This window comes from Lynx rufus, unplaced genomic scaffold (assembly GCF_022079265.1).
Source record: "Lynx rufus isolate CCGP_SWC_20201006 ecotype Redwood Valley unplaced genomic scaffold, mLynRuf1.p SCAF_19, whole genome shotgun sequence".
Taxonomy (NCBI): domain Eukaryota; kingdom Metazoa; phylum Chordata; class Mammalia; order Carnivora; family Felidae; genus Lynx; species Lynx rufus.
This window is the reverse complement of record NW_025814833.1, coordinates 17,806,319-17,831,441: the sequence shown is the minus strand read 5'-3', so window position 1 is coordinate 17,831,441 and position 25,123 is coordinate 17,806,319. Positions and strand designations below refer to the sequence as shown.

Here is a 25,123-nt window from a genome sequence, read left to right as displayed (position 1 = left end):
GCTGCCCCTTTCCTTACCTCACCTCATTGCTTTCTTAGATGGAGAAACACAAATATCCATTGTGAAAAGGACAGTGATAGTGTGGGGAATTAGGTGTGTTTTATGAGAGGAAGGAATGAAAGTTTTTCCAAGGCTGGCATAAACTTGTTTTTTCTTTTGGGGGGGATTAATATGGACCTTTTACTGAAATAATTTTTCCTCCCTTCTTCGTAGGAAGTTATCCTTAGCTGTTTACTTAGCATTACTGACCAGGTACTACTTCCATCTCTTTCTTTGATGGACTGCAATGCTTGTATGTCTGAGGAACTATGGGGAATGTTTAAAACATTTCCCTATCAGCATAGGTAAATATATAAATTTTTATATTTTTCACTACTATTCTAGTGCATTAGCCTCTGAGTGTTTAACTTTTCCTAATTCTTCATTTCATTGTTTTTTAAGGTATCGTCTGTATGGCCAGTGGAAGAATGAAACTTATAATAGTCACCCACTTTTAGTAAAAGTTAAGGCCCAAACAATAGACAGAGCCAAATATATCATGAAGTAAGTTTTAATTTATTTTTCTTCATATTAATCTAATGTATATCTGAGTCTAATTTACTTTCTTTTAACCAACTTATGTCTGAGTCTCAATTCTGAGGAAGCCCAGGAGTATGTGCTAATGGCATAGTTTATGATATACTGCAGATAGAATAACTATCAGTTTTTGTGTTTTTTTTTTAGCTCATTTTGACTACTAAGTTTTTATAGTTGTCATGTTTGCATAGCTGTAAAATCCAATAATCCTCTTTAATGATGAGTCTTTTTTTAAAGGACAGCTTACTATGGCTTTTGCCCAATTTGCGTAAGACATTTAATGACTTGTACAAGGTGATCAAAGTTCTTGAAATTTCCTCTGCCAGAAGTTACTATAATGAAGATTTTTCTTTTTTGGAAGATCTAATGGAATTATGCAGAACTATCTCCTTGAGTCAACTTTTGAAAGTTTTTATTTTTTTCATTTGGGTGCTTTATTTTCATGTCATTAAAAACATAAGAGTGATGTTATTTTACCTTGGTAAACTGAAATTTAATCATCAACATCATATACTTCAGATTAGAGTTGGTTTGTATACTAAATACACTGCTATATTGCAAGTGTTTTCAGCAAGGCTATTGATTGTCGTTTCTTTTATGTTTGTGCAGTGGTATGGTTATTCTGATTTAAAATAGTTCACTCTCTAGTTTAACTAGATCCAACAGTATGCAATGATAGTGTTTGTGCCCAGTGATATCGTCCCTGGCTACAGTCTGCTGGGGAAACAAGTGTGTGCACAATCACAATCAGATCTAATAGTTGCTGTTATATAGTATGTATAATGTTCTTTGAGAAGATAGAGAAGAGAGTGAATTATTTCACCCTTGGAAAGTTGGGGAAGGCATGGAAGGAGATACTAGAATTGGTCCTTCCAAAAGAGTTCAGTCTTAAGATTTCCCCAAGTAGAGTTTCTAGCTTAACAACAGCAGCTAAGCTAATGTTTATGGAGCCATTAATATTTGTGTGTGAGGCCCTGCACTATATGCTTTATAGGGATTATTTAATAATACAGTTGACCCTTGAACAACATCGGTTTGAACTATGCAGGTTCACTTATATGTGGATTGTTTTTTCAGTAAATATATTGGAAAATTTTTTGGAGATTTGGAACAACTTACAAATCACATAACGTAGAAATATTGAAAAAGTTAAGAAAAAGGTATGTCTTTAATGCATAAAATATGACTAGTAGATACTAGTCTTTTATCATTTGCTACCATAGAATATACACAAATCTATTATAAAAAGTTAAAATTTATCAAAACTTATATGTATACTTAACAGACCATACATGGTGCCATTTGTAGTTAAGAGACATGTAAACGAATGTAAAGATTTAGTATTAAGTCATAACTGCATAAAACTAACTATAGTACCTAGTGTACCATTGTAATAATTTCGTAGCCACCTCCTGTTGCTATGCAGTGAGCTCAAGTGTTGTGAGTACCCGCTTAAAACACTGTGTGGTGCTAATCATTTCTGAGCAGTTTCTCTCTCCAGTAAATTGCGTTATTGCCATAAAAAGTGATGTCTCATGGTTCTTATGTATTTTTCGTGCTTATTGCAATATCATAACCCTTACATAACAGCCTGGGACCCATATGAATTGCCTCTAGTGCTGCCAGAAGTGCTCCCAAGTGGAGCAGAGTCATGACATTACAAGAAAAAATTGCTTAATGTGTACCATAGATTGAGGTCTGTGGCTCAGGTACCCGCCATTTCAAGATAAATGAATCCAGCCTAAGGACTGTTTAAAAAAATTTTTTTTAAATGTTTATTCATTTCTGAGAGAGAGAGAAAGAGAGAGAGGGAGAGACCGAGTGTGAGGAGCAGGGGAGGGGCAGACAGAGAGGGAGACACAGAATCTGAAGCAGGCTCCAGACTCTGAGCTGTCAGCACAGGGCCCGATGTGGGGCTCGAACCCACAAACTATGAGATCATGACTGAGCCGAAGTCAAATGCTTAACTGACTGAGCCACCCAGGCACCCCTAAGGATCGTTGTTTAAAAAAAAAGGTGCGGCGGGGTGGGGGGGGGGTAATTCATGAAGCCATTGCTACAGCTATATGAGCAGATGTGAAAAATTTGTACTTTTTGTGAAATATTTTTTGATCTTGTATTGAAAATGCAGCTGTTTTTATGGGTGCAGGATTACCATAAGGAAGAAATATGTATAGACTCTAATATTTGAGAAAATGCCAAGTCATTTTGTGATATAGGAAAGTGAAGGATCTGAAGCTGGAGAATTTATTGCCAGCAAAGGATGGTTTGATAATTTTAGAGATGTTTGGCTTAAAAAAATGTCAAGATAACAGGAGAAGTGGTTTCTGCTGACCAAGAGGCAGAAAGTAGATAAGTTCCCAGACGCCTTTAAGAAAATCACTGAGGGACACCTGGGTGGCTCAGTCAGTTAAGCATCTGACTCTTGACTTCGGCTCAGGTCATGATATCATTGTCCGTGAGTTTGAGCCCCACATGGGGCTCTGTGCTGACAGCGTGGATCCTCCCTTTCCCTCTGCCCCTTCCCCATTTGCTCTCTAGTTCTCTCTCAAAAAATAAATAAAGTTAAACTAAAAAAAAAAAAAAATCATGGAGAAGGGATATCTGCCTAAACAGGTTTTTTTTTTTTTAACTTTTTAATGTTTGTTTATCTTTGAGAGAGAGCGAGCGAGCATGAGCAAGGGAGAGGCAGAGATAGAGGGAGACACAGAATCCAAAGTAGGCTCCAGGCTCTGAACTGTCAACACAGAGCCCAATGCGGGGCTTGAACTCACAAACCACGAGATCATGACCTGAGCTGAAGTTGGATGCTTAACTGACTGAACCACCCAGGCGACCCCTGAACAGGTTTTTAATGCAGACAAAAGTTACCCTATTCTGGAAAATAAAGCCACAAAAGACCTTAAGGAAGAGGCGCAAGTACCAGGATTCAAGGCAGGAAGTGATAGGCTAACTCTACTGTTTTGTGCAAATGCAGTTAGGTTTATGATCTAGAGTGCCCTTATCTATAAAGCTGCTAGCACTTGAGCCTCGAAGGGAAAAGATAAACATCAAGTGCCAGTCTTTTGGTTGTACAACAAGAAGGCCTGGACAACAGCCTCTTTTTCTGGATTGAATCAATCCAATCTTTTCAGTTGATTGGTTGAATCAATCAATTGATTCAGATCAACTGGTTCAGTTGATTCAATTGATCAGGGCTTTGTCCCAGAAGTTGGGAAATACCTTGCAGTAAGACTGACTTTTAAAGTTCTTTTAACAGGGGTGCCTGGATGGCTCAGTTGGTTGGGCGTCTGACTTCGGCTTGGGTCATGATCTCATAGTTCATGGTTTCAAGCCCTGCATCCGGCTCTCTGCTGTCAGTGCAGAGCCTGGGGCCTGCTTCAGATTCTGTGTCTCCCTCTCTCTCTGCCCCTCCCCTGTTAGTTCTCGTTCTCTCTCTCTCTCTCTCTCTCTCTCATTCTCTCTCTCTCTCAAAAATAAATAATAATAAAAAAATTTAAAGGTCTTTTAATATTGGACAGTGCCCTTGGCCACCCAGAACCCCATGAATTCAACACCAGAGGTGCCAAAATGGTCTACTTGCCCTCAAACACAGTGTCTCTAGTTCAGCCTCTAAATCAGGGGGTCATAAGGGCCTTTAAGACTCATTACACACAGTACTTTATGGAAAGGATTGTGAACACTATGAAAGAGAACCCCAATAGAACATTATGAAATTCTGGAAGAATTAATTACACCATTGAAGATGCCATGATTGTTGCAGAAAAGCTGTAAAAGCTATCAAGTCCAAAATAATGAATTCTGATGGGGGAGGGGGGGAACTGTGTCCAGATGTTGTATATGACTTCACAGGATTTATGACAGAACCAGTCAAGGAAATCATGAAAGAGATTGTGGATATGGCAAAAAAGGTTGGGAGTAAATGGTTTCAAGATCTGGATTTTTCAGAAATTCAAGAGCTATTAGACACCACATAGCAGATGACTTGATGGAGGTGAGTGCTTCTGAATGAATGCAAGATGAAGAAAAAGATGTAGAAGAAGCAGTGACAGAAAACAGATTGACCTTAGACAGTCTGGCAGAAGGTTCTGATTATTCAAGACTGCTTCTGACTTCTCTTATGACATGGACCCTTCTATGATATGGGCACTGAACCTAAAGCAAATAGTGGGAGAAGAATGGGTATCACATTGAAACATTTTTAAAGTGGAAAAGCAAAAAAGTCAGGCAAATTACCATGTACTTCCATAAAGTAACACTGAGTGTGCCTGCCTCAGCTGCCTCCCTTCCACCTCCTCCGCCTCTTCCACCCTGCCATCCCTGAGACAGCAAGAGCGGCAACCATTCCTCTTACTCCTCCTCTTCGGCCTACTCAGTGCGAAGGCAGCGAGAATGAAGACTTCATGATGATCCATTTCCACTAATAATCATCCTGTGATACAGTTAAGAAACTTACCTGTTGTGTTTGTGTGTGTCTCTGTATGAAAATCTAACCCTGTGGGAAGAACTAGAAGAGATGTTTTTCTGTCCTCGTCATGTAGGACATTGTGTGCAAGACTTGTATGGAAGTGGATAGGCTGTCCTTACGTAGGCATTCGGTGAATGATATTTAACAACATTAATAATGTGTTCGTTTTCTTACTGGTTTACAACTTTGCTTTCAAAGAATTGTCATTACTGTAGTATGCCTTTCTCTTGTAATTGGACAAACTGCTTATCAGCCTATCATCACAGGTAAGTGGTTTTCTAAATAAATGTAACAGTGTTTCCAATACTGTATTATGAATATGAGTGTAATGCTATATGCCATTAAAATTTTATAACGATTCATTCATTAGTCTATAGGCTAGGCTACCATGAAGCAATTGTATCGATTATACTAGGCTGTCATAAAACCAATCATATTGCTGCTGTTTCATTATCAGTGTATGAATCATTATACCTGTGAATGAATATGAATTTCTTTTCCACATTATCTTTTCATTTTTGATGTCTAGTGTTAGTACCTACATCTACAGTGTTTTATATCATATAAGATAATACTGATGTAGGTACTGACAGACTGTTCACCTTGTAAATAGATGATGTAAACTTAACAGTATTGATAAATACAATACAGTACTGTAATTGTTTCCCTTACGATTTTCTTAATAGCGTTTTCTTTAGTTTATTGTAAGAATACAGTGTGTAATACACAGAATATGTGTTAATCGGCTCTTTATGTTATATTGGTAAGGCTTCTGGTCAACAGTAGGCTATTATTCGTAGTTAAGGTTTGGGGGAGTTAAAAATTATACACAGATTTTCAACAGTTGGGGGTTATTGCCCCTAATCTCCATGTTGTTCAAGGGTCAACTGTATATTAGATCTTACCAAATCTCTTGAATCTGTCTCTTCCACTCTGTACTGCCACTATAACTCATTTCTTTTATCTGGAGTATTATGGTGCCTTGTATTTATTGTTTCTTCAAGATCCCTTGGTGACTAACCATTGCCTGCAGATTACGATGTGTCAACCTTTATGGTGTGGTGATGTGAGACATCTTTTGTGATCTGTCCCTCCCCATTGCCAACCTCTTTCCCTGCCAATTCTACCTCCAACCATACTGAGTCCAGTTAAGTTTCCCTCAGTGTGCTGTGGTCCTCTTTATCTTTGCATATGTTTTTCGTTTCTTTTGTTGGTACAGGTTTTCCCTTACCTCTTTTTCCTCCCTAACTGGTGACCTCATCCTTGGAGGGTGGGCTCCAGTGTTAACCATCTCACGAAGCCTTCCGTAGCACATACTGCCAAGCACAATCGACTGTTCTTTATTTGCACCACCATTGTCCCATACGCATGTGATGCTATCATACCACTGAGATACATTGCTAGGATTATTTGCCTTTTATATAATTATCTAATCTTCTGAATAGTTTATACATGCACATTGTTTAAATTTCAATAAACACAAAAAGGTAGATAGTAAGAAGTCTCACACCCTACCCCCCATCCACTCAGTCCTCCTAAAGGAAAAAAGGAGCCACTGTTTACTTTCTCATTTATTCTTCCAGATATTTTTATGTGTATACAGGTGAATACAAAGATACTGTTCTCCCTTTTTGTACTATTGATAGCATATAATTAGTACTGTTCTGTAATTTGCTGTACTTGTTAGAGAATGTAAAATGTAAAAAATAGGTTGACTCTGTCTCCCCAGCTGGACTAAGCTTGAGAGCAGGAGCTATTATTCATCTTTGTATTCCTAGTGCTTAGCTCTTTGCCTGTCATAGAAGACATTAATAAGAATGAATTAATTAATAAAAATATTTATCACAGAAGGATATGTGTAGAATTTTTAATGTACTTGGGTTTTTGTTGTATTTGTTAGTTGTAACTATTTCACCGGGCTTGAACAATATGATTTTGGTATTGATTGAAGTTTGTATGTTGGGAAGGGAATATATTAATTTATTACTTGCAGAATTTCACAAATTTTGATTACTGTTTAAAAAATGAATTTGCTGTAAGGCATTCAGTAATTCATTCCACAAATGCTCACTGATTGTGTTCCATATGCCAGACGCCATGCGTGGTAGCTTGAGGGGGAGACAAAATCAAGAATCTATTCCTTTTATTTTTATTTTTATTTTTATTTTTATTTTTATTTTTTTTCTCTCCAGGGTGGAGGCAGAAGGGAATGGGATAAAAAGTATAGAGAAGAAGGGTTTGCTTTGGCAGTAGGATGACCACTTGAAATAGTAGGCTCAGAAGTAAGGACAGGTGGTAGTAAGTTTGAAGGTGGAGCAGAGTATAGCCAAAGTTTAAAACTTGACAGATCTCTCTTCTGTGGGGGAAAAGGGAAACTGGGCCATGGAGAATGGGAAAGGGAAGCAGTTGATGATGAAATAATTTTGATTGATGGGTCAGTTTTGTCATAAGAAACTTCTTAATTAAGTTTGTTACTTCCAGAATTGTTCCATTCTTTGAACTATCAACTGAATTCATTATTTGCTTCATCATACTGTATTTTCATTCTAGAAAGCTTTCAGTTGTCAGCTTTTTAAGTTCCTAGATTTGTTTTTAAAGTTTATTTATTTATTTTGAGAGAGAGAAAGGAGAGAGAGCACAAACAGGGGAGGGGGCAGAGAGAGAGAGAGAGAGAGAGAGAGAGAGAGAGAGAGAGGAGAGAGAGAATCCAAAGCAGGCTTCACACTCAGCACACGGCCCAACATGGGGCTTGATCCCAGGACCGTGAGATCATGACCTGAGCCGAAATCAAGAGTCAGCTGCCTAACCACTGAGCCACCAGGTGCCCCTTTAAGTTTGTAGATGTATTATGTAATGTCAGAAGAATTTAAGATGCTGTGTAATAATTTTGAGCTGTAAGCATTTCATAGATGTAAGTTTTCCAGAATGTTAGTAAAAGAATACTGAGCAGAGGAAGAATTAAAGAGGAAGAAAAGGAGTAGAATTGATTTTTCAGAAATGGTTTCCTTTCAAAAATTATTTACATGAAAACCAGAGAACTTCCTATATCAAGGAATGTGGCATTAGCTATTACTCTATTAGGGTAACTGAGACAGATGGTATGAGGTATTTCATTGCATTACACTAAATTTTGTATTTTAATCCCTAAGCTGATAAATGAGCCCATCTAAATCTAAAATAATTCTGATTTGCTACAAGAGTTTTATGTGCTTGTAGAGTACATTAGGAGTTTTTGCTTATTAGACTTACTGTAAAATGGAAATGTGTATATTACAAATGTTAAGCATCAATATAAAATCTTAATATCCTTTGGTAGAATGCCTAATCAAAATAGCCTAAGGCCTACAGTAAAGTATATGAAGAATTTGGTTGTTTACATAGATCCATTTTAGATACTTGGGAAATACCTGTTTTTTCTTTTGTTTTTGTTTTTATGATACAACAAAGCTGTCAACATTGTGAGGGAAATGACTTAATTAAGATGATCCGTGCCACCTTTTTCTCCTCTTGTAGGCGTCTAACCAAGGAAAATGTGAAGCCTTCTGGAAGACAAATTGGGAAATTGAGCCACAGCAATCCAACCATTTTGTTTGATTATGTATGTTTTGAGGTTAATATTGCTTTAAGGGATATTTCTTTTTGTTATCTTTAAATCAGGACAAGTGGAAATGGAATGATGAAGTTTTAAAAATAGTAGTTTTAGGGGAAAAAATCTTTAGCAAATGAGACATCATATAATCTAAAACCAAAACAGCATAGAATATATTTAACACATTGATCTAATTTTTTGGTAATATATAACAATGCTACTGTTATAAATAATCTAATACTGTCTTATTTACCATATGTTGATTTAGAGAAATATTAATAAAGAGATGCATTATATATGATTTTAGTTGTTAGAAACATTTGAATAGCATTTCATTCAAGCATAGCACTTTCATATTTAGAAAGAGATTTCTAAAAGACATTTGGCATTTATCATTCCGAAATTCAAGTTATTCCTGGAATTATTTCCTAATTGGAAAATGTAGCTTATGAAAATATTTTCTAAAGAAACAGAATAGATCTTATATAAATACAAAATAGAAGCTACTTTAATTTTAAGCATGGTTTCTTAAAAAATATAGCCATAATTTAGCACAGAACGCCTCTTTTGATGAGTCAATGCCATCTATTCTTTGCTCTTATCTTCCAGATCTTATCACAAATACAGAAGTATGATAACTTAATAACACCTGTAGTAGATTCATTGAAATACCTGACTTCATTGAATTATGATGTTTTGGCCTGTATCCTTTCAAGTGAACTAACACATAGATTTCACATTTCATAGACCTTAATGGTGAACATTTTAGTTTCACTGTTTTTTTTCATTGTAAGTTCCATTAGTAGCCATATGAGGTTGATTCAGGTGGCTGATCTGAAGGTTGGCCAGCCAGGAGTTTGTGTATACGTGTCTATGTTGTATATAGGGAGAGAACAATGTTATGTTTACTAAACATCGTGATACAGGTGAAATCTGTCTTGCTTGCTGAAAGATGGAAAAGTGGCTAAAGAAGAAAAGTTGGTACTACATGGAGTGTAATTTTCAATGATTTATAATAACTTGAAGCTAACAATTGTTTTCCAAGATGTGGTATTTTGTTGTTTTAAGGGTCTTTATTAGAGATTGTAGTGACCTAAAATTTTTCCTTAATGTATGAAAGATTGTATCATTGAAGCTTTAGCTAATCCGGAAAAGGAGAGAATGAAACATGACGACACAACCATCTCAAGCTGGCTTCAGAGTAAGTATTTTTATTTTTCCAAGGATGAAATTTCCATCTGTTGCAATTGCCATGTTATATATTCTATTACCCATGCTAAGAGCCTGTTTGTCAAGAGGTGCTGAGAATACTTAGCCACTTGGCTTGTTCTCAAGCTGGATGTCCAAGTCTTTGGCTGCGTAAGGAAGTTCATATAGTACTTATTCATTTTCCAACTCAAGAGTCCAGTATTGGCTATGATAGAATTTGTGCAAGCATTACTGGGGAGATGAAAATTCCCTTCTATTATTTCAGTGGAATTAATCTTAAAGGAACTATTGTCTTTTCTCTCTATCCTGACGTTTCAGTCATCTTAAAAGAACAAAAACTTGTTTGTTAACAAAAAACACTACTTTTTTTTTTTTAATTTCTTATGCTTTTGATTTCTAGCAGTGAGTTCCCTTTTCTTTCAACCTATCACATTTGATAGCTGAATCTTGTAGTAGCTCCCCATTGCCCTTTAAAGTCTGAAATCTGGATTAAGTCATGTAAGTAAGTTCTTTTGGAATCAAGTCCTTACTCAGTGTATTAGCCTCATCTTTTGCCCCTCCCCAATGTTCTAGGTTCCATTAATACTGAACTTGTACTTTCCATGGCCTTTTTTGCACGTGTTATTGCCTCTACTTGGAATACCCTTCCATGTTGCAGCCTCATTTCCTCCACCACGTCTTCTACTTATTCATTAGATTTCAGCTTAGAGGTCACTTTTCTTCAGAAGGCTTTCCCTATTAATGTTCCTACCCAAAGGTCAGAATTAGGTGCTCTGTTTCTGTATTCCCATGGAACCTTTTATTCATCATAGTTATGTCAGTTCACTTTTCTGTATCCCTCATTAGACTGTAAGCTCCTTGAGGGCAGGACTTGTGTTTTGTCCATTATCCTTTAGATGCTCAGCAAATAATTGTTGAAAAGGCTACAGATCACTTGATTTTTACTGGGATCTCCTCTTCTTGTCTTGACTGGGGTTTTCTCCTTACTCATGATGTGATAAGGACTATTGGTAAAAATTGGTCGTTTGTTTGCTTCTTGGTCTGGCAATGCTTTACCTGTTTGCTTGCCTCTCCACAACTAGTAGCATGTTTCTAGATAAAAAGAGATTTTTTGTGTGTGACTCAAACATTTGAGAGGCAGGTGTTTTGTTGATCATTCAAATTTACTGAGTGATCTGCAAGATTTTGTTGTGGCCTGATTAATTGTTGTGGCCCAACAGGCTCTGGAATCAGGTCATATAGGTTTGAATCATTGTGCTACCTCATACCAACTATGTGACATGTTCCTTATTGATCGGTTGATAACAACCTGAGATGATTATTGCAAAAATTAAATGAGATAATTAACATTAAAGTACTTAGTACAGTGCTTCACATATGTATGCTCAAGAAATATTAGCTGTTATTAATTCTAAAACTCCATTCAATGGCATCAGCAATACAAGTATTCCTAGCTCATTTTGTTTTAGAGATTGAGTTAGTTGAGAAATGGCGCTTAATATTGTGTTTTTTTTTTTGTTTTTGTTTTTGTTTTTTGTTTTATGAACTGTTTTTTAAAAGCCCTATTTTTTTATTTCATATAGGTCTGGCTAGTTTCTGTGGTGCAGTTTTTCGTAAATATCCAATTGATCTTGCTGGTCTTCTTCAATATGTGGCTAATCAGCTAAAGGCAGGCAAAAGGTATTCATAGCAAATTATATGTAAATGAAATTCAGTAATTAGAGTACTTCTGGTGGTATTGGGATATTGAGATTGCTATTATCCTGAAAAACTGTTGGTTGTAGGCTTAAGTAGAATAGTTGCTCACTTATATATATGGAATTCTTTAATTAAAAGAAATTGTAATTTCATACATAAATACTTTTTTACACAAATGTAATATTTGGCCATATATATAATTCATTAAAAAGACAATTCATTTTGACTACCTATTAGGCTCTTGAATAAGTGGTTAGTTAATATGGTATATTGTAAATCTTCTTATGACAAGACATATTACATTATTGATTATGCTGCTGGACAGTAATTGAACTTTACATTAAGCATATGGTAGGAACATGTTTATTTTGAGGGTGTATATAGTATTTTTGAAACAATTTTTTAAAAAAATATGGACTTCAGAGATTACGTACAGCTTGCATACCTTTTGGATAACGTTCTCTTTTCTTTATAAATACTGAATTTTATTGTTTTATTCTGGACCCATATCACTGCTTAGAGTTGGAATTAGTGTGTATCTTAAACCTCCTCAGCAGTAGACGGACTAGACTCGAAGAACTGGAAATTGTTCCTGAAAACTTTCTGGTAGAAAGCAAACAAAAGTTTTAAAGCTATCTGCTCTTCCACACAAGTATTACCTAAGTAATTCTTGACAGATTCTTATTTTGGATTAGAGAACACTGAAAAAAATAATTAGATTTTAGGATTTTATCAGCACATCGCACTCTGCGCATCTGTCCACCATTCCTATACATTTTACTCTTCTGTGTCTATGGGCCAGGAGAATGTAATGTTATTTTTAAGTCTATAGCTCAGTTTTCTGTACTGTGAATATAGTTTTTAATTAAAAGATAGTTTAAAGAAAAATTAAAATATTTCGTTGGTACTTGTTGCATACTAATTTGCATGGAGGGCTCTCTTGTTTTCAAAACCTATGTTTAGGGAAGGCAAGACAAGTTGAGAGAGTAAGCACTCAATAAGAATCTTCAAACACTGCCTTTTATCTATTTTTAACTTGTGTCTTGCGTATGTCTAGCTTTACATTTGGGAACACGTCTGTATTTGTTTTGTAGAAAAGAAGGTTTCCACTTAATCTTCATTACTTAACTAATTAAAGAGGATCTTGAAAGTCATATGTTGTTATTTCCATTGATAGTCCTAAGCTTTGAGAATTAAAATGAGTAACTATTGGCACAATAACAAATGTTTTTAAGGCTGTCATCTTAGGCTCATACACTGCAACTTGGAACTTCGTTCCCTTCCTTTTTTTTCTTTCTCCTATCCCTCACTCCCTCCATTCCTTCCAAGTGTGTGTGATTGTTTAGAGAGATGGCTCTATACCATCAAATATATATATTGGCCACCTTGTACTGGAGGATAAAAAAATGCTGTGAAGAAGTGAAGGGGATTAAGAGTACACTTACCATGATGAGCACTGAGTAATGTATAGCACTGTTGAATCACTGTATGAGTAAAACTGACATAAACTGTATGTTAATTATACTTGAATTAAAAAATAAATAAAAAACATTTAAAAATGCTATGAAGGGCTTTTGGGCCAAGTGATAAAAAATAAAAGATGAACTATAGATTAAAGTATTGAATCAGTGTTAGATTTACTAAAGTTGATAACTATGCTGTGGTTATGTAAGAGAATAATTATATTCTTGGAAATACATTCTTAGGAATTTTAGGGGTAAAATGTGCCCTTAAAAGTGATGTTACTTACTAAATAAGTTACTCTCAAATGGTTTGAAAAAATTGTGTGTGTGTGTGTGTGTAGAGGGAGGGAGAGAAAACACAAACGATAAAGAGAACAGGAGTCCAAATGTTAATAGGTGAAGTCAGGGTAAAGGGTATATGGCAGTGCTTTGTACTATTTTTTATCTTTACGTACTGTCTGTACGTTTGAAATTATTCCCAAGAAAATGTTAAAGTAAATATATTACATGTCTCAAATATTGTTCAGTATAGTTCCAGAATGCAGTTTTTCCTTAAAAACCACATTAGCCCCTTTCCGCTCCATATTTACATACAAGCAATTTAGGGATTCTCAGCATGTTAATTATAATATATTGTAACTTTTATGTTTGAAGTTTCAACTCTAGACTGTTTCTTATTTTTTCTAAATAGTTTTGACCTGCTTATATTGAAAGAAGTGGTACAAAAAATGGCAGGAATAGAAATAACAGAGGAAATGACGATGGAGCAACTAGAGGCCATGACTGGTGGAGAGCAACTAAAAGCGGAGGTGAGAGTTGCTAGTTTTTTTATGGACTTTTTAAGTTCAAAATAGATGCATGCTCATACTAACGAATCCAAACAACACGTAAGTACATGAAGCCAAATGTCAAAGCCATGCATAACCCTCCTCTCATGGCTGTCCTCATCTCCCTTTTGAAAACTGTGATATACTAGTTATTTAAGCCCTTTCAAACAGCTGAAACAAAGTATAAAAGACAGCAGTGCATCTGTAAGGGAAGTAAATACCAAGTGTTCTGTGGTCCTTGATATCCTAACTGGTGTTAATCTGAACATCATCACTCTGTTGTTGAATCTTGAAACTAGTGACTGTAATCAGCAATTGTGTCACTAAAATAAATTTGTGAAGAGAGGAAAGGAATGTAGAATAAGTTTTTAATCTTCAGGATTGTAACTGATCCTCTTCTGTGTCTTTTTCAAATCAGATAGCATGTGTTATGTACTATGCGCTGGTAAATTTATGTCTTCTCTTGTGCAGGGTGGTTATTTTGGCCAGATCAGAAACACTAAAAAATCCTCCCAGAGATTAAAAGATGCACTATTGGACCATGATCTTGCTCTTCCTCTCTGTTTGCTTATGGCTCAGCAGAGGAATGGGGTAATCTTCCAGGAAGGTGGAGAGAAACATTTGAAACTTGTGGGAAAACTCTATGATCAGGCAAGTTAAAGTGGCTTTTGTGCTTGTGTGGATTTCTTTTTCATCCTGATAGTGGAAAATATGGAATGTGGTATAATTTTCATTTATTTATTTATTTTTTGTTTTTAAATGTTTATTTTGAGAGAGAGCATGCGCAGGGGAGAGGCAAAGAGAGAGGGAGAGAGAACCCTAAGCAGGCTCTGTGCTGTCAGCACAGAGCCCAACGCAGGGCTCAGTCTCGGGAACTGTGAGATCATGACCTGAGCCAAAATCAAGAGTCAGATGCATAACTGACTGAGCCACCCAGACGCCCCAGAATGCGATATAATTTTTAAAATGTCATTTGCACATCATATGAGTGTGAAACAGCTCTAATGTAAAATAGGCATTTTTGAACTAGGGGGTATTTCTGTGCAAATTATGGTATTTAAGAGAAGGCTCTAGGAAACGTAATCATATGTATAAGATTTTCAATTTAAGTAGTTAACTTCGAGTTATTTGCTCTCATATCTTTTCCTGATCTCTGGAAATCTGGAAATTCTGTCAGAACAAAGTAGATGTGATGTTTATAAAATATTTCTGTAAATATTAGGCACCAAAACCTGTGATTAGCCTACAAGATGTGTTTACCACCAACTGTATTACAAGGGAAAAAAGAGATCACATATATTTTATAAATGAAGTTTTCCTCTTTTAAGGGCAAGGAAATTCTGTATACGTAAAACTGTTGTTTTATGTGATGTAGGGGAAGTATATTCTACTAAAAGTGACGAAATAATAGCTTGGAACTTGAGACCTGGTTGAACATTAAAGCCTTAGGTTGATGAACTTTTCAGGGCCTTGGTATCTTTTGTGGTAATATGATTACATGATGATGTTTATAGATGGTCTTTAAAGTTCTTCTAAGTTGTAAAATTTGAATTCTTTATTGTTAATCAAAATATTGTTAAAATGACCTATTGTAATCATTTTGGAAAATGTTTATGTCGGTTTTGTAAAGTGGTAGCACATTTGTGTTTTTTGTCTTATTTTTTAAATTTAGTGTCATGATACCCTGGTACAGTTTGGTGGGTTTTTAGCATCTAATCTAAGCACAGAAGATTATATAAAGCGAGTGCCTTCAATTGATGTGCTCTGTAACGAATTTCATACACCCCATGATGCAGCATTTTTCCTGTCTAGGCCAATGTATGCACACCACATTTCGGTAAGTGTAAGTGTCTTTGCTGCCATTCAAGAATGATTCCAAAGTAGTTCTTAACTATAAATGTGTTTTAGTTTGAAATAGATCTAGATTACATGTCTCTTGGAGACATTTTTTTAAGTTTATTTCTTTTGAGAGAGACAGAGACTGAGTACAAAGCGGGGAGGGGCAGAGAGAGAGGTGAGAGAAAATCCCAAACAGGCTCCACACTGTCAGCACAGAGCCCAGTGCTGGGCTCGATCCTATAAACCATGAGATTATGACCTGAGCCAAATCCAAGAGTCAGATGCTCAACCCAACTGAGCCACTCGGGTGCCCGTTGGAGAATTATTCTTTTGTTAACGTTCATCTCTGAGAGGTGTACGATGACAATGCTCCCTCTAAATGTAAGTCTCACTGGTGCTATAATTTTACTGTTACTGTACCCCCAGTTGTCCAGGTTGATGTCGTATGGGCTCTTTAGAGCTAACTATAGTGCTCAAACATTAGTGTAGATGAGCGTCACCAATGAAGCATCCTAGAAACTCGTCCTGTGTCCCCAGATTCTAATTTAGTGACTTGCATAGTACCTGGGAATTTGTTTTGTTTTTGTTTTTTAATAAGCACTGGTTGATTCTGATGCAGGAAGATATGGTAATGTCATTCTGCGGAATACTCCCACGGAATACAGAGGGTACTATTTCTTCAGTTGACAATATCCCCGTCAGATAGTTGACTTGCTGTTCGTACTGCCTTGAGAGAAATAAAGAGACTAACAGAAAGACTTAACCACCCCAAACACTCTAAAAACTCTTGTAGTCTGTGTTGTGTAACTTCTCAAAAGGGACATTCATGGTTCTTGTTTTCTTTCTCTCCCCCCTAAATGAGACGCCTAAAAAGAAAAAACGACAAAAGCAAGCCAGAGCCTTCCCAAGCAGAGTATCCCACTAGCGACTGTAAGGATGTTGGGGGAAGAGGACACTGCCCTCCCTCCTTTTCTCTCTCTGCCACCTGGACTCTTGCCTGCAAAGCAGTGACCTGGAAGGGGAATGGGCTTTTCCTTTCCCTTCGGACCATGGTCAGCCCTCTGTTTGGAAACCGTGGTACTTCTCCACTCTGACTGGAGCCCCAGTGTATTCTTCATCTTTGCGTAGGCTTGAATTCTGGCCCTTCTGTTTATTTGTTGTTGTCTGTACTGGGTAAGGCTTTTCACTCCAGATTTTGGGGAAGATCTCTGTCCTTTCTTTTAAACTAGGATCCTTCTTTGTTCCCAGTAGAAACACAGAATTGTGTAGTATAGGTGTGGAGAAAAGACGCTGAGAAATTTGGGGTCTAATTGATCATTTAATCAACCATCAGCTGTTAGTGTTTACATATCAACTGGTGTAGTGTCACACTTCCCTCTAACAACTGTTAATTGATTTAATTATCACTTTCAGCATTATGCAACAATACTGTTGCTATTTCTGCTATCTTCTCTGAAGGGAAAGGGGGACAAGGGGTAGGATTAGGCCTCTTTTTTCCCTTTAGAATCTCTCAATCCAGGAAATTGTATGCTCTTTTTGCATAGTTGTGTCTTGTGTTGTCGCCCCATCCCTCAGTAGGTCAGTCTCAGCTATGCACCAGGGGACCTGATTTCTTGAAGGACTGAGGTGGGAGAATTGCTTCATCTCAGGAATTCTGACCTGCCCTGTGCTATACTGAGAAGTGAACACACTAATCAGCGATATTGAACCCTAGCAAACAGGAACACCTGGTTGCCTGAGGTTGGCTGAACTTTTCCAGGTCAGAAAATGGAGCAGGTCATTCCTACCAATAGCTACCTCTTCTGTAGCCTGTGTAAAATATTAGGTCTTTGTCATTTAAGAGATACAAATTCTAAACTGAGAAATGTCATTTCCCCGTCAGGGTTGCAGAAGAAAACAAAGGGCCACGTAGAGGTGACTATACAGACAAGTCAGGGATAAGTCTGTTACTGACAGACCACATTGGAAAGGGAGTTCTTTGGAAACCTTGGTTGCGCTAGATGGACATCCAGATTTCCCTAGAGGAGCCTTGCTTTTGCTTCTTGGGTGAGGACCTCTCTTGAAGAAACTTCGAGGAGAGGGTGTGAATGTTGGGGGACTGCCGGGTCCCTTCCGTAAATGGACTACCATTGGGCCCTCACGGGAGTGATTTAGCCGACCAAACACTGTTCAGGTTACTGGGCCAACAGGAGCTTTTTGAACAGTCGTTAGAAGTATAGCAATAACTGTGGATATCAGTTCTAGTCATGGATTTAGTGCCCCAAGTGACTTGAGATGTAGAGCTGTTATGCCTCTTTATTTGACTGAAGGTGTAAGCTTGAAGAGGGAGTTATACTGACTTCAGATGAGGAAATCTTCATCCTAGTTAAATATGAAGTACAGCTGTCTTTTCTCATCAAGCCTTTTTTTTTTTTTTTCTTTTTAACTAGATAGGGACTAGGTGGGTGCCTAGCAATAGTAGTGATATTCAGAACCAGACGACTGGGGAGACGGGGGCTGTCATACCACATCATTGCCCCCTCATGCCTATAACTTAATTTTCAGTTTTAATTGTTGAGACGCACCTTGCAACACAGTTATGAAAGAAAGGCTTTCCCCCAGTTCATGTTCTAGATCTTGCCCAAATCAGGTAGCCAAGCTATCTTGTACAGATAGTTTTAGCACTGATTATCCTACGTTTTGTTAGAACCTCAGCAGATGTCATTCCGCCTCACATAGGTTCATATTAGTTACCATCAACAGGACCTGACCTCAGAGGTGAAAGACCCTTCCTTATCCTGGCTATTCTCTCGGGTCTATGATGTAATTGAGACTTCTCTCTCAAAAGTAATATTCTTTGTAATTTTGTCACCTGTGTAGTTCTCTAAAATGGGGTAACAGGAGGTAAATCTTCCACCTATAGAATAATTGTAAGATTCTCTGATTGTAATTCTCATAATTGTAAGATGCTGCTTAAGTTACCCTCTGGAACCAAGTACTTGGTATGTCTTCCGTCCGGTTAGCCTGGGGTAGAGAGGCACTCCGGAAGGAAGACAGCGGGACTGTAAGGAGCCGAGCCTCTTACCATCCACAGTCCAGCCCTGGAAGTGGAGCCTTTGATGTCTGACCTTCTGGTTCTGGGTTCCCTGTTCAGCACAAACTGTGATGATTTAAATGCTTCTTTATTTAACATAAAGAAGAAGTGAGTTTTAGATCTCCTTTTAGGTTCATCTTCAGGGATGATGCCTCATCCCAACAAAATTTTCATCCTAAAGAGACCGAAGGATAGGAGACAGTAGTAACAACACTTTGTATTCTTCTTCTTATTATTATTTTTTTGACCTTTGGTATTATACCCTATGAACTGATATGTAGTTCCTCCCGTTGTACTAACGGCTTCTTTTCCTCCTACCGTTAAGAGTATGGCCTTCCTCTGACCTTCCTCCAAAATTAGGATAAACCAGTCAGGCCTAAAAAAAGCTGCAGAGCCAGTTCCCACATGCTTTAAACTCTAATCTACCATATCCCTTCATAGAAAGTCTTATTTAGCTTACCAGCAAGGCGACCAGCTCGTCCTGGTTTGCTTGGGACTGCCAGTTTTGGCACGGTACTCTTGCATCCTGGGAATCCCCTCGTTCACTGCCAAACCTGAACACTTAGGCACCCTACTTGGCAGTCTTATAGTAACTTTCTCATACTCTTTCTTAATGTTGATCGAGATTCTTAATTGACAAATTGTAACGGCCAGTAGGGGCTATGTGTAGTGATAAAACATTCTGTGCTGGTTAGCTATTACTAGTTCCATTCTGCCTCTTTACTGGTGTTAGGACCATTTACTTGGTTCCCTTGAAGATCTTAAAAGCAGGAATGGAAAACCTACATGTTCAGTCTTTGATATAGTAGTAAGAGAGAGTAGGGTGGGTGATCATGGATGGTGGAGTGGGCACACATACGCTACTTACTTAACAGGTCAGGTTTAATAAGAATCTGCTGAAAAGCTCCTAGTGAGCACACAAGATTGGAACAGCTTCCAGGGATGATTTATCTTAAAATAAATGTTGGTAAGAAATCAGAATGTTTTGACTGGTCATCTTCTGATTCTTGAGAAGGGAACATAGGTTTTTATACTTGAAAGTCAATGCTATAAATTGTGTTGTGTTTGTTTTTACATTTTATCTCCAGTCAAAGTATGATGAACTTAAAAAATCAGAAAAAGGAAGTAAACAGCAACATAAAGTTCACAAGTACATTACATCGTGTGAAATGGTGATGGCTCCTGTCCATGAAGCAGTGGTCTCCTTACATGTTTCCAAAGTCTGGGATGACATCAGCCCTCAATTCTATGCCACATTCTGGTCATTGACAATGTATGACCTTGCAGTTCCACACACCAGCTATGAACGGGAAGTCAATAAACTTAAAGTCCAGATGAAAGCAATTGATGACAATCAGGAAATGGTAGGTTTTTGTTCTAGTAGCTCAGGTACAATAATTTCATGGTATTAATTCAACATTACCCATACTTTGTATTAACTCCAGTTCCTTAAAGCTACGAACTTACTGCTATATAATATTTTCTAAGTGAGTTAGTGGTGACCTCTCAGTGGGAAGGGGCAGGGGCTTGGTGAATACATGGAGGTTATGATCACACAAAAGGTATTATGAGTTTGCTTTTTTTTTTTTTTTTAACCGAAGACTATGTTAGCAACTTAAAATGATCTGTGTGACTCCCAATTACAAGAGCAGTAGGAGTTCCCAAAAGGAGAACTCTTTAGCAGAAGGCTTTGTGAAAGAGGTGAGTCTTAAGCTGGGTAGGCTTTGAAGATGGATTAGGTTTGGAAATAGGGAGGCAGATTGGCCACTTGAGAGCTCCAGCAAAGGTGTGAAGTAATTTAAGGTTTAAAGAGACCACTTTTATTCTAGTGAATGGGCTTAGTGATCAATTTGAATGGTTAGGATGGGGCCAGATTATGTAGAGCAGTGGAAGTTAGGAAAGAAGACTAATAAAAAGGAGGGCTGTATTAGATTCCTCAGCAGGGAAGTGATAATGGTAAAAATGGTACTTTAGAAAAAGCACTCTTGACAGTGGTATGAAGGATGCATTTGTTAGGGGGAAGGGGCTGGTGTTAGGCTGGAGACCAGGTAGGTGGCATTTTGGGCAATTCATTGTGAAGTACTGAGGTAGTGGGAATGCACGAGACTTTATAAGCATTTGGGATGCTGGAGTGAAGAAGGAAGAGTCAAAGATGACTCCATGCCGCAGACTAGAAGTACCAGTGCTGGAAAGGTAGCCTGTTTTGATGGGAAGACGAGAGTTTGGATTTGGTGAATGGTGGTGAAAGCACACTCAGGTGGACTCCTCGATACCCCTGTGAAGTAATGAATATGAAGTGTCAGCATTTATCTCTTTTTGAATTTTTTAATTCAAAGAGAGGGAGGTAATGTTCCTCTAGTTAGAAAAGTATCTAACTTCTACATTGTAGCCTCCAAATAAAAAGAAAAAGGAGAAGGAGCGTTGTACTGCCCTTCAGGACAAGCTTCTTGAAGAAGAAAAGAAACAGATGGAACATGTACAGCGAGTTCTACAGAGACTGAAACTGGAGAAGGACAACTGGCTTTTAGCAAGTGAGTGGTTGGACTTGTTAAATTCCTGCTCCTGCTAAACTACAAGAGCAAACCTCTATGACTTCAGAGGTGTTGAAGTGTATTATGTTTGTATTTCAACTCAGTGTTCACTATCCTGTTCTTGGGTGATTCATTAATGCAGAGTCGACCTCACATGTTCGCTGAAGGAACTGATTTAGTTTGCTGGTGAAAGTAATTATAAACTACAATATTGGCAGCTTATCCTTCAACCTTTCTGGATGAAATCATATTTCTGGAGAAATTATAGATAGAAAAATGTCCACAGAGTGAAAATGAAAGTCTTATCCCAGGCATGACCTTTTGGTTACAAACTATAGAGTTTGTGGTTTTTTATAGCATTCTCTACACTAAAATTAATATGTTGTCATGTTTAGTGGCCTTGAGGCACTTGAGGAAGAAGTTTACCACTTAATATATTCTTCCCTTATTTTTAGAATCTACCAAAAATGAGACCATCACAAAATTTCTACAGCTGTGTATATTTCCTCGATGTATTTTTTCAGCAATTGATGCTGTTTACTGTGCTCGTTTTGTTGAATTGGTACATCAACAGAAAACTCCAAATTTTTCCACACTTCTTTGCTATGATCGAGTAAGTTCCTTTTATTGCAACCTTTAAAAAAAAAAAGTCTCACACAAAGATAGCTAAACATGATAAGCTATAGAGGTATTTATTGTGTGTGTGGTTAAAAGCATGAACTCAAGAGCCAAGTGCCTGAACTTGAATCCTAGCTCTGCTACTTTCTAGCTATATGATCTTTGGCAAGTTTTTTTTAACCTCTCTGTGCCTCAGTTTTCTTACTGTAGAATGGGGTAATAGTACTTGCTTCAGAACATTATTGTGAGGATTAAATGAGTCGCTACACACAAGCTCTTTGAATAGTGCCTGACACGTAATAAGCACCCCTAGTTAATCTATTAACTCATAATATGGGTTTATATGTTTGTCAATAATAGGTAGAACTCTCTTCTTCATTCTTAACCTTTACCCCCTCAAAAAACAACAAAACGGCTTACACCTTTGCACACACATAAAAGCAGGGATGCTTTTCAGTATGGTCACATTTATGTAATTTTGCATCTGGCTTTTTTCTTAATAAATTACTGCATTTATGGTTTAAAAATGTAACCTATGTCACAGCATGTCAGCTGCCTTTTTCTAGTTTCTATGAACCTCGCCTCTGCTTACTGTCCCCTTAACCCCAGTAATATCTATGGCTAAGTCTTTGTTGAAGAAGTTATGTTGTAATAATAATTACAGTTTTTTCCTCTGTCATTGTACATCAGCTTTTTAAAATAAAAGTTTGTTGTTGCTGTTGCTTTATGAATGTGCCATTTCCTCACAAAAGCCAAAATCTTTAAAGGTTTCTGGAATTGTGAATATAAAAGGGGAAGATATATAAACTAACCTGTTTAGTTTATTATGATTTGCTGTAACACAACCGTTTAACATTTTGGACTAATTTTGACATTGATTTGTTTTTATTTTTCAAACATTTTTCCTGTAGGTTTTCTCTGATATAATTTACACAGTTGCAAGCTGTACTGAAAATGAAGCTAGTCGATATGGGCGATTTCTTTGCTGCATGTTAGAGACTGTGACCAGGTGGCACAGTGATCGCGCCACATATGAAAAGGTATGGCTAATAAACACCCTAACATTTTACCCGTGTGTATAACAACCACTCGCAGTAATCTTTAGGTTGTTCAGTTTTGTGAGTTTAAGATTGAGTTGTAAAACAGTTTTTAAAATTTAAGCATAATTCATTCATTATTAAAAAGTGCTGTTTAAAAAAGCCATATCTCGAACTGACATGCCAAATTAATACTATCAAATAAGCTTAACATTTCTGTGAAAACTACCTATCATTCAGATCTTGTTTTTGCATGGAATCATTAAACTAGTCCTCTTAAGTTTTCAGTTCCTGCTATTTTGGGGGCAGAATTTTTCTTTAACAGCCTGTTTTTTTTTGTTTTTTTGTTTTTTTGTTTTTTTGTTTTGTTTGTTTTTAAGGAATGTGGAAATTATCCAGGATTCCTTACTATATTACGAGCAACTGGATTTGATGGTGGAAATAAAGCTGATCAATTAGACTATGAAAACTTTCGACATGTTGTGCATAAATGGCATTACAAACTAACCAAGGTAAAAAAAAAAAATTGTGTTTCTTGAAGGTGGTTTTTTTCTCTTTATACTTAATATTTTTATAATAATAGGTCTTAAAATGTTTGTTGTAGGCATCGGTACATTGCCTTGAAACAGGCGAATATACTCACATCAGGAATATTTTGATTGTGCTAACAAAAATACTTCCTTGGTACCCAAAAGTTTTGAATCTGGGTCAGGCTTTGGAAAGAAGAGTGCATAAAATCTGCCAAGAAGAAAAAGAGAAGAGGCCAGATCTATATGCATTGGCTATGGGGTAACACAATTATACTTTAATGTGATTTATGAGACTAGATGACAGAAGGATTCTGAAGACTTTAAAATGTTTTACAGTGTTGAAGTTTATCTTCTGCCTTACTTCAGGAGATTATGGGAGATTATGCGATCATGTTCCCACAGGCTGGTGAGAGTTGTCACTTCTGATTATCAGCTTCCGGTCTATACTGGATGATAATTTCAAAAGTCATATATAGTATGTCTTGGTTTGGAGGAAATGTAATTTTATCATCAGTTGATATTTGGATCTTCAATAGTGAAAAAAAGACAGTTTGAGGATCAGTTTACATTTTTATTTTTAAGAAAGCATCTGGGGCTCTCTCTAAAGACCTTCAGGAACTTACTGAAAATTAATATTTTTTATTCTCTGGCACCAAGTAGGGTGAATCATTTGCTAATTTTATTCTTTTAAACTCCATGTTTGTACTTTTTGATTTGTATTTGTATATTTAAACACTTTGTGCGACTTTCAGCTACTCTGGGCAGTTGAAAAGTAGAAAGTCATACATGATACCTGAAAATGAGTTTCATCACAAAGACCCCCCTCCGAGGAATGCAGTTGCCAGTGTACAAAATGGGCCTGGTGGTGGGCCTTCTTCTTCGTCGATAGGAAGTGCATCCAAATCGGACGAAAGCAGTACTGAGGAGACTGGTATGCTTATTTGTAGAAGTTTATAAGTGATACATTTCGTTTGAACAAACTAAGGTGTTTTATATCACGTGACAAGTAAAATGCTGGCTTAGTATTATTTTTTATTCCCTAGGTAGGAGTATGTAACTATCAAGACTATCAAGAAGTAATTAGCCCTTTGTTTCTTTAGAAAGAATGAATTAGAATTCATCTCTAATCATTTTGCTATGAAATTGTACTTTATTTACAATTAGGGACTTGTCAAATAAAACCTTACCTTTTTTTCAGATAAATCAAGGGAGAGATCTCAGTGTGGTGTGAAAGCTGTTAATAAAGCTTCTAGTGCCACACCAAAAGGGAATTCAAGCAATGGAAACAGTGGCTCTAACAGGTAGGAATGCTGTGCTGTATGTCACAGTTCTGAATTCTTACATGATTAATCTCATTAGCCATGAATGAAAGAGGGTGGTAGTTGAATACTATGAAAGTCATTTATGTTGGACTTTTGAATTTTTTGAGTACCCCTAATTTGATGATGTGCGTAACCATCCTCCATATGTTTTCTATAATGCCAAGACTGACATTGTTTCCCCTGCTGAGTTACGCAGGTGAAGGTAGGTAGTGAAGTTAAAAAAAAACATTTTAGTATTGGGATGCCTGGGTGGCTCAGTCTGTAAGAGTCTGACTTCAGCTCAGGTCATGATCTCGTAGTTCGTGAGTTTGAGCCCTGCATCAGGCTCTGTGCTGACAGCTCA

The 25,123-nt window shown here is 37.1% G+C and overlaps 1 protein-coding gene across 8 annotated transcripts in view; it reads left to right on the top strand.

Annotated features, from left to right (window-relative positions):
* The window catches only part of THOC2 (THO complex subunit 2), a 110,384-nt gene that overhangs the window by 67,190 nt on the left and 18,071 nt on the right, over positions 1 to 25,123 (top strand). For 3 of the 8 annotated variants that reach the window (XM_047081911.1, XM_047081910.1, XM_047081909.1), the window contains exons 14-30: positions 214 to 344; positions 442 to 543; positions 8,558 to 8,642; positions 9,243 to 9,336; positions 9,754 to 9,834; positions 11,426 to 11,522; positions 13,695 to 13,812; positions 14,302 to 14,481; positions 15,503 to 15,667; positions 19,831 to 20,106; positions 21,132 to 21,273; positions 21,729 to 21,886; positions 22,803 to 22,931; positions 23,309 to 23,440; positions 23,533 to 23,717; positions 24,211 to 24,389; positions 24,657 to 24,759. In XM_047081911.1, coding sequence (XP_046937867.1) covers positions 214 to 344; positions 442 to 543; positions 8,558 to 8,642; positions 9,243 to 9,336; positions 9,754 to 9,834; positions 11,426 to 11,522; positions 13,695 to 13,812; positions 14,302 to 14,481; positions 15,503 to 15,667; positions 19,831 to 20,106; positions 21,132 to 21,273; positions 21,729 to 21,886; positions 22,803 to 22,931; positions 23,309 to 23,440; positions 23,533 to 23,717; positions 24,211 to 24,389; positions 24,657 to 24,759 — 2,357 coding nt within the window. Of the gene's footprint in view, positions 1 to 213; positions 345 to 441; positions 544 to 8,557; positions 8,655 to 9,242; positions 9,337 to 9,753; positions 9,835 to 11,425; positions 11,523 to 13,694; positions 13,813 to 14,301; positions 14,482 to 15,502; positions 15,674 to 19,830; positions 20,107 to 21,131; positions 21,274 to 21,728; positions 21,887 to 22,802; positions 22,932 to 23,308; positions 23,441 to 23,532; positions 23,718 to 24,210; positions 24,390 to 24,656; positions 24,760 to 25,123 lie in introns of all 8 variants that reach the window. The other 5 variants (XM_047081907.1, XM_047081905.1, XM_047081912.1 and 2 more) reach the window with 2 other exon arrangements.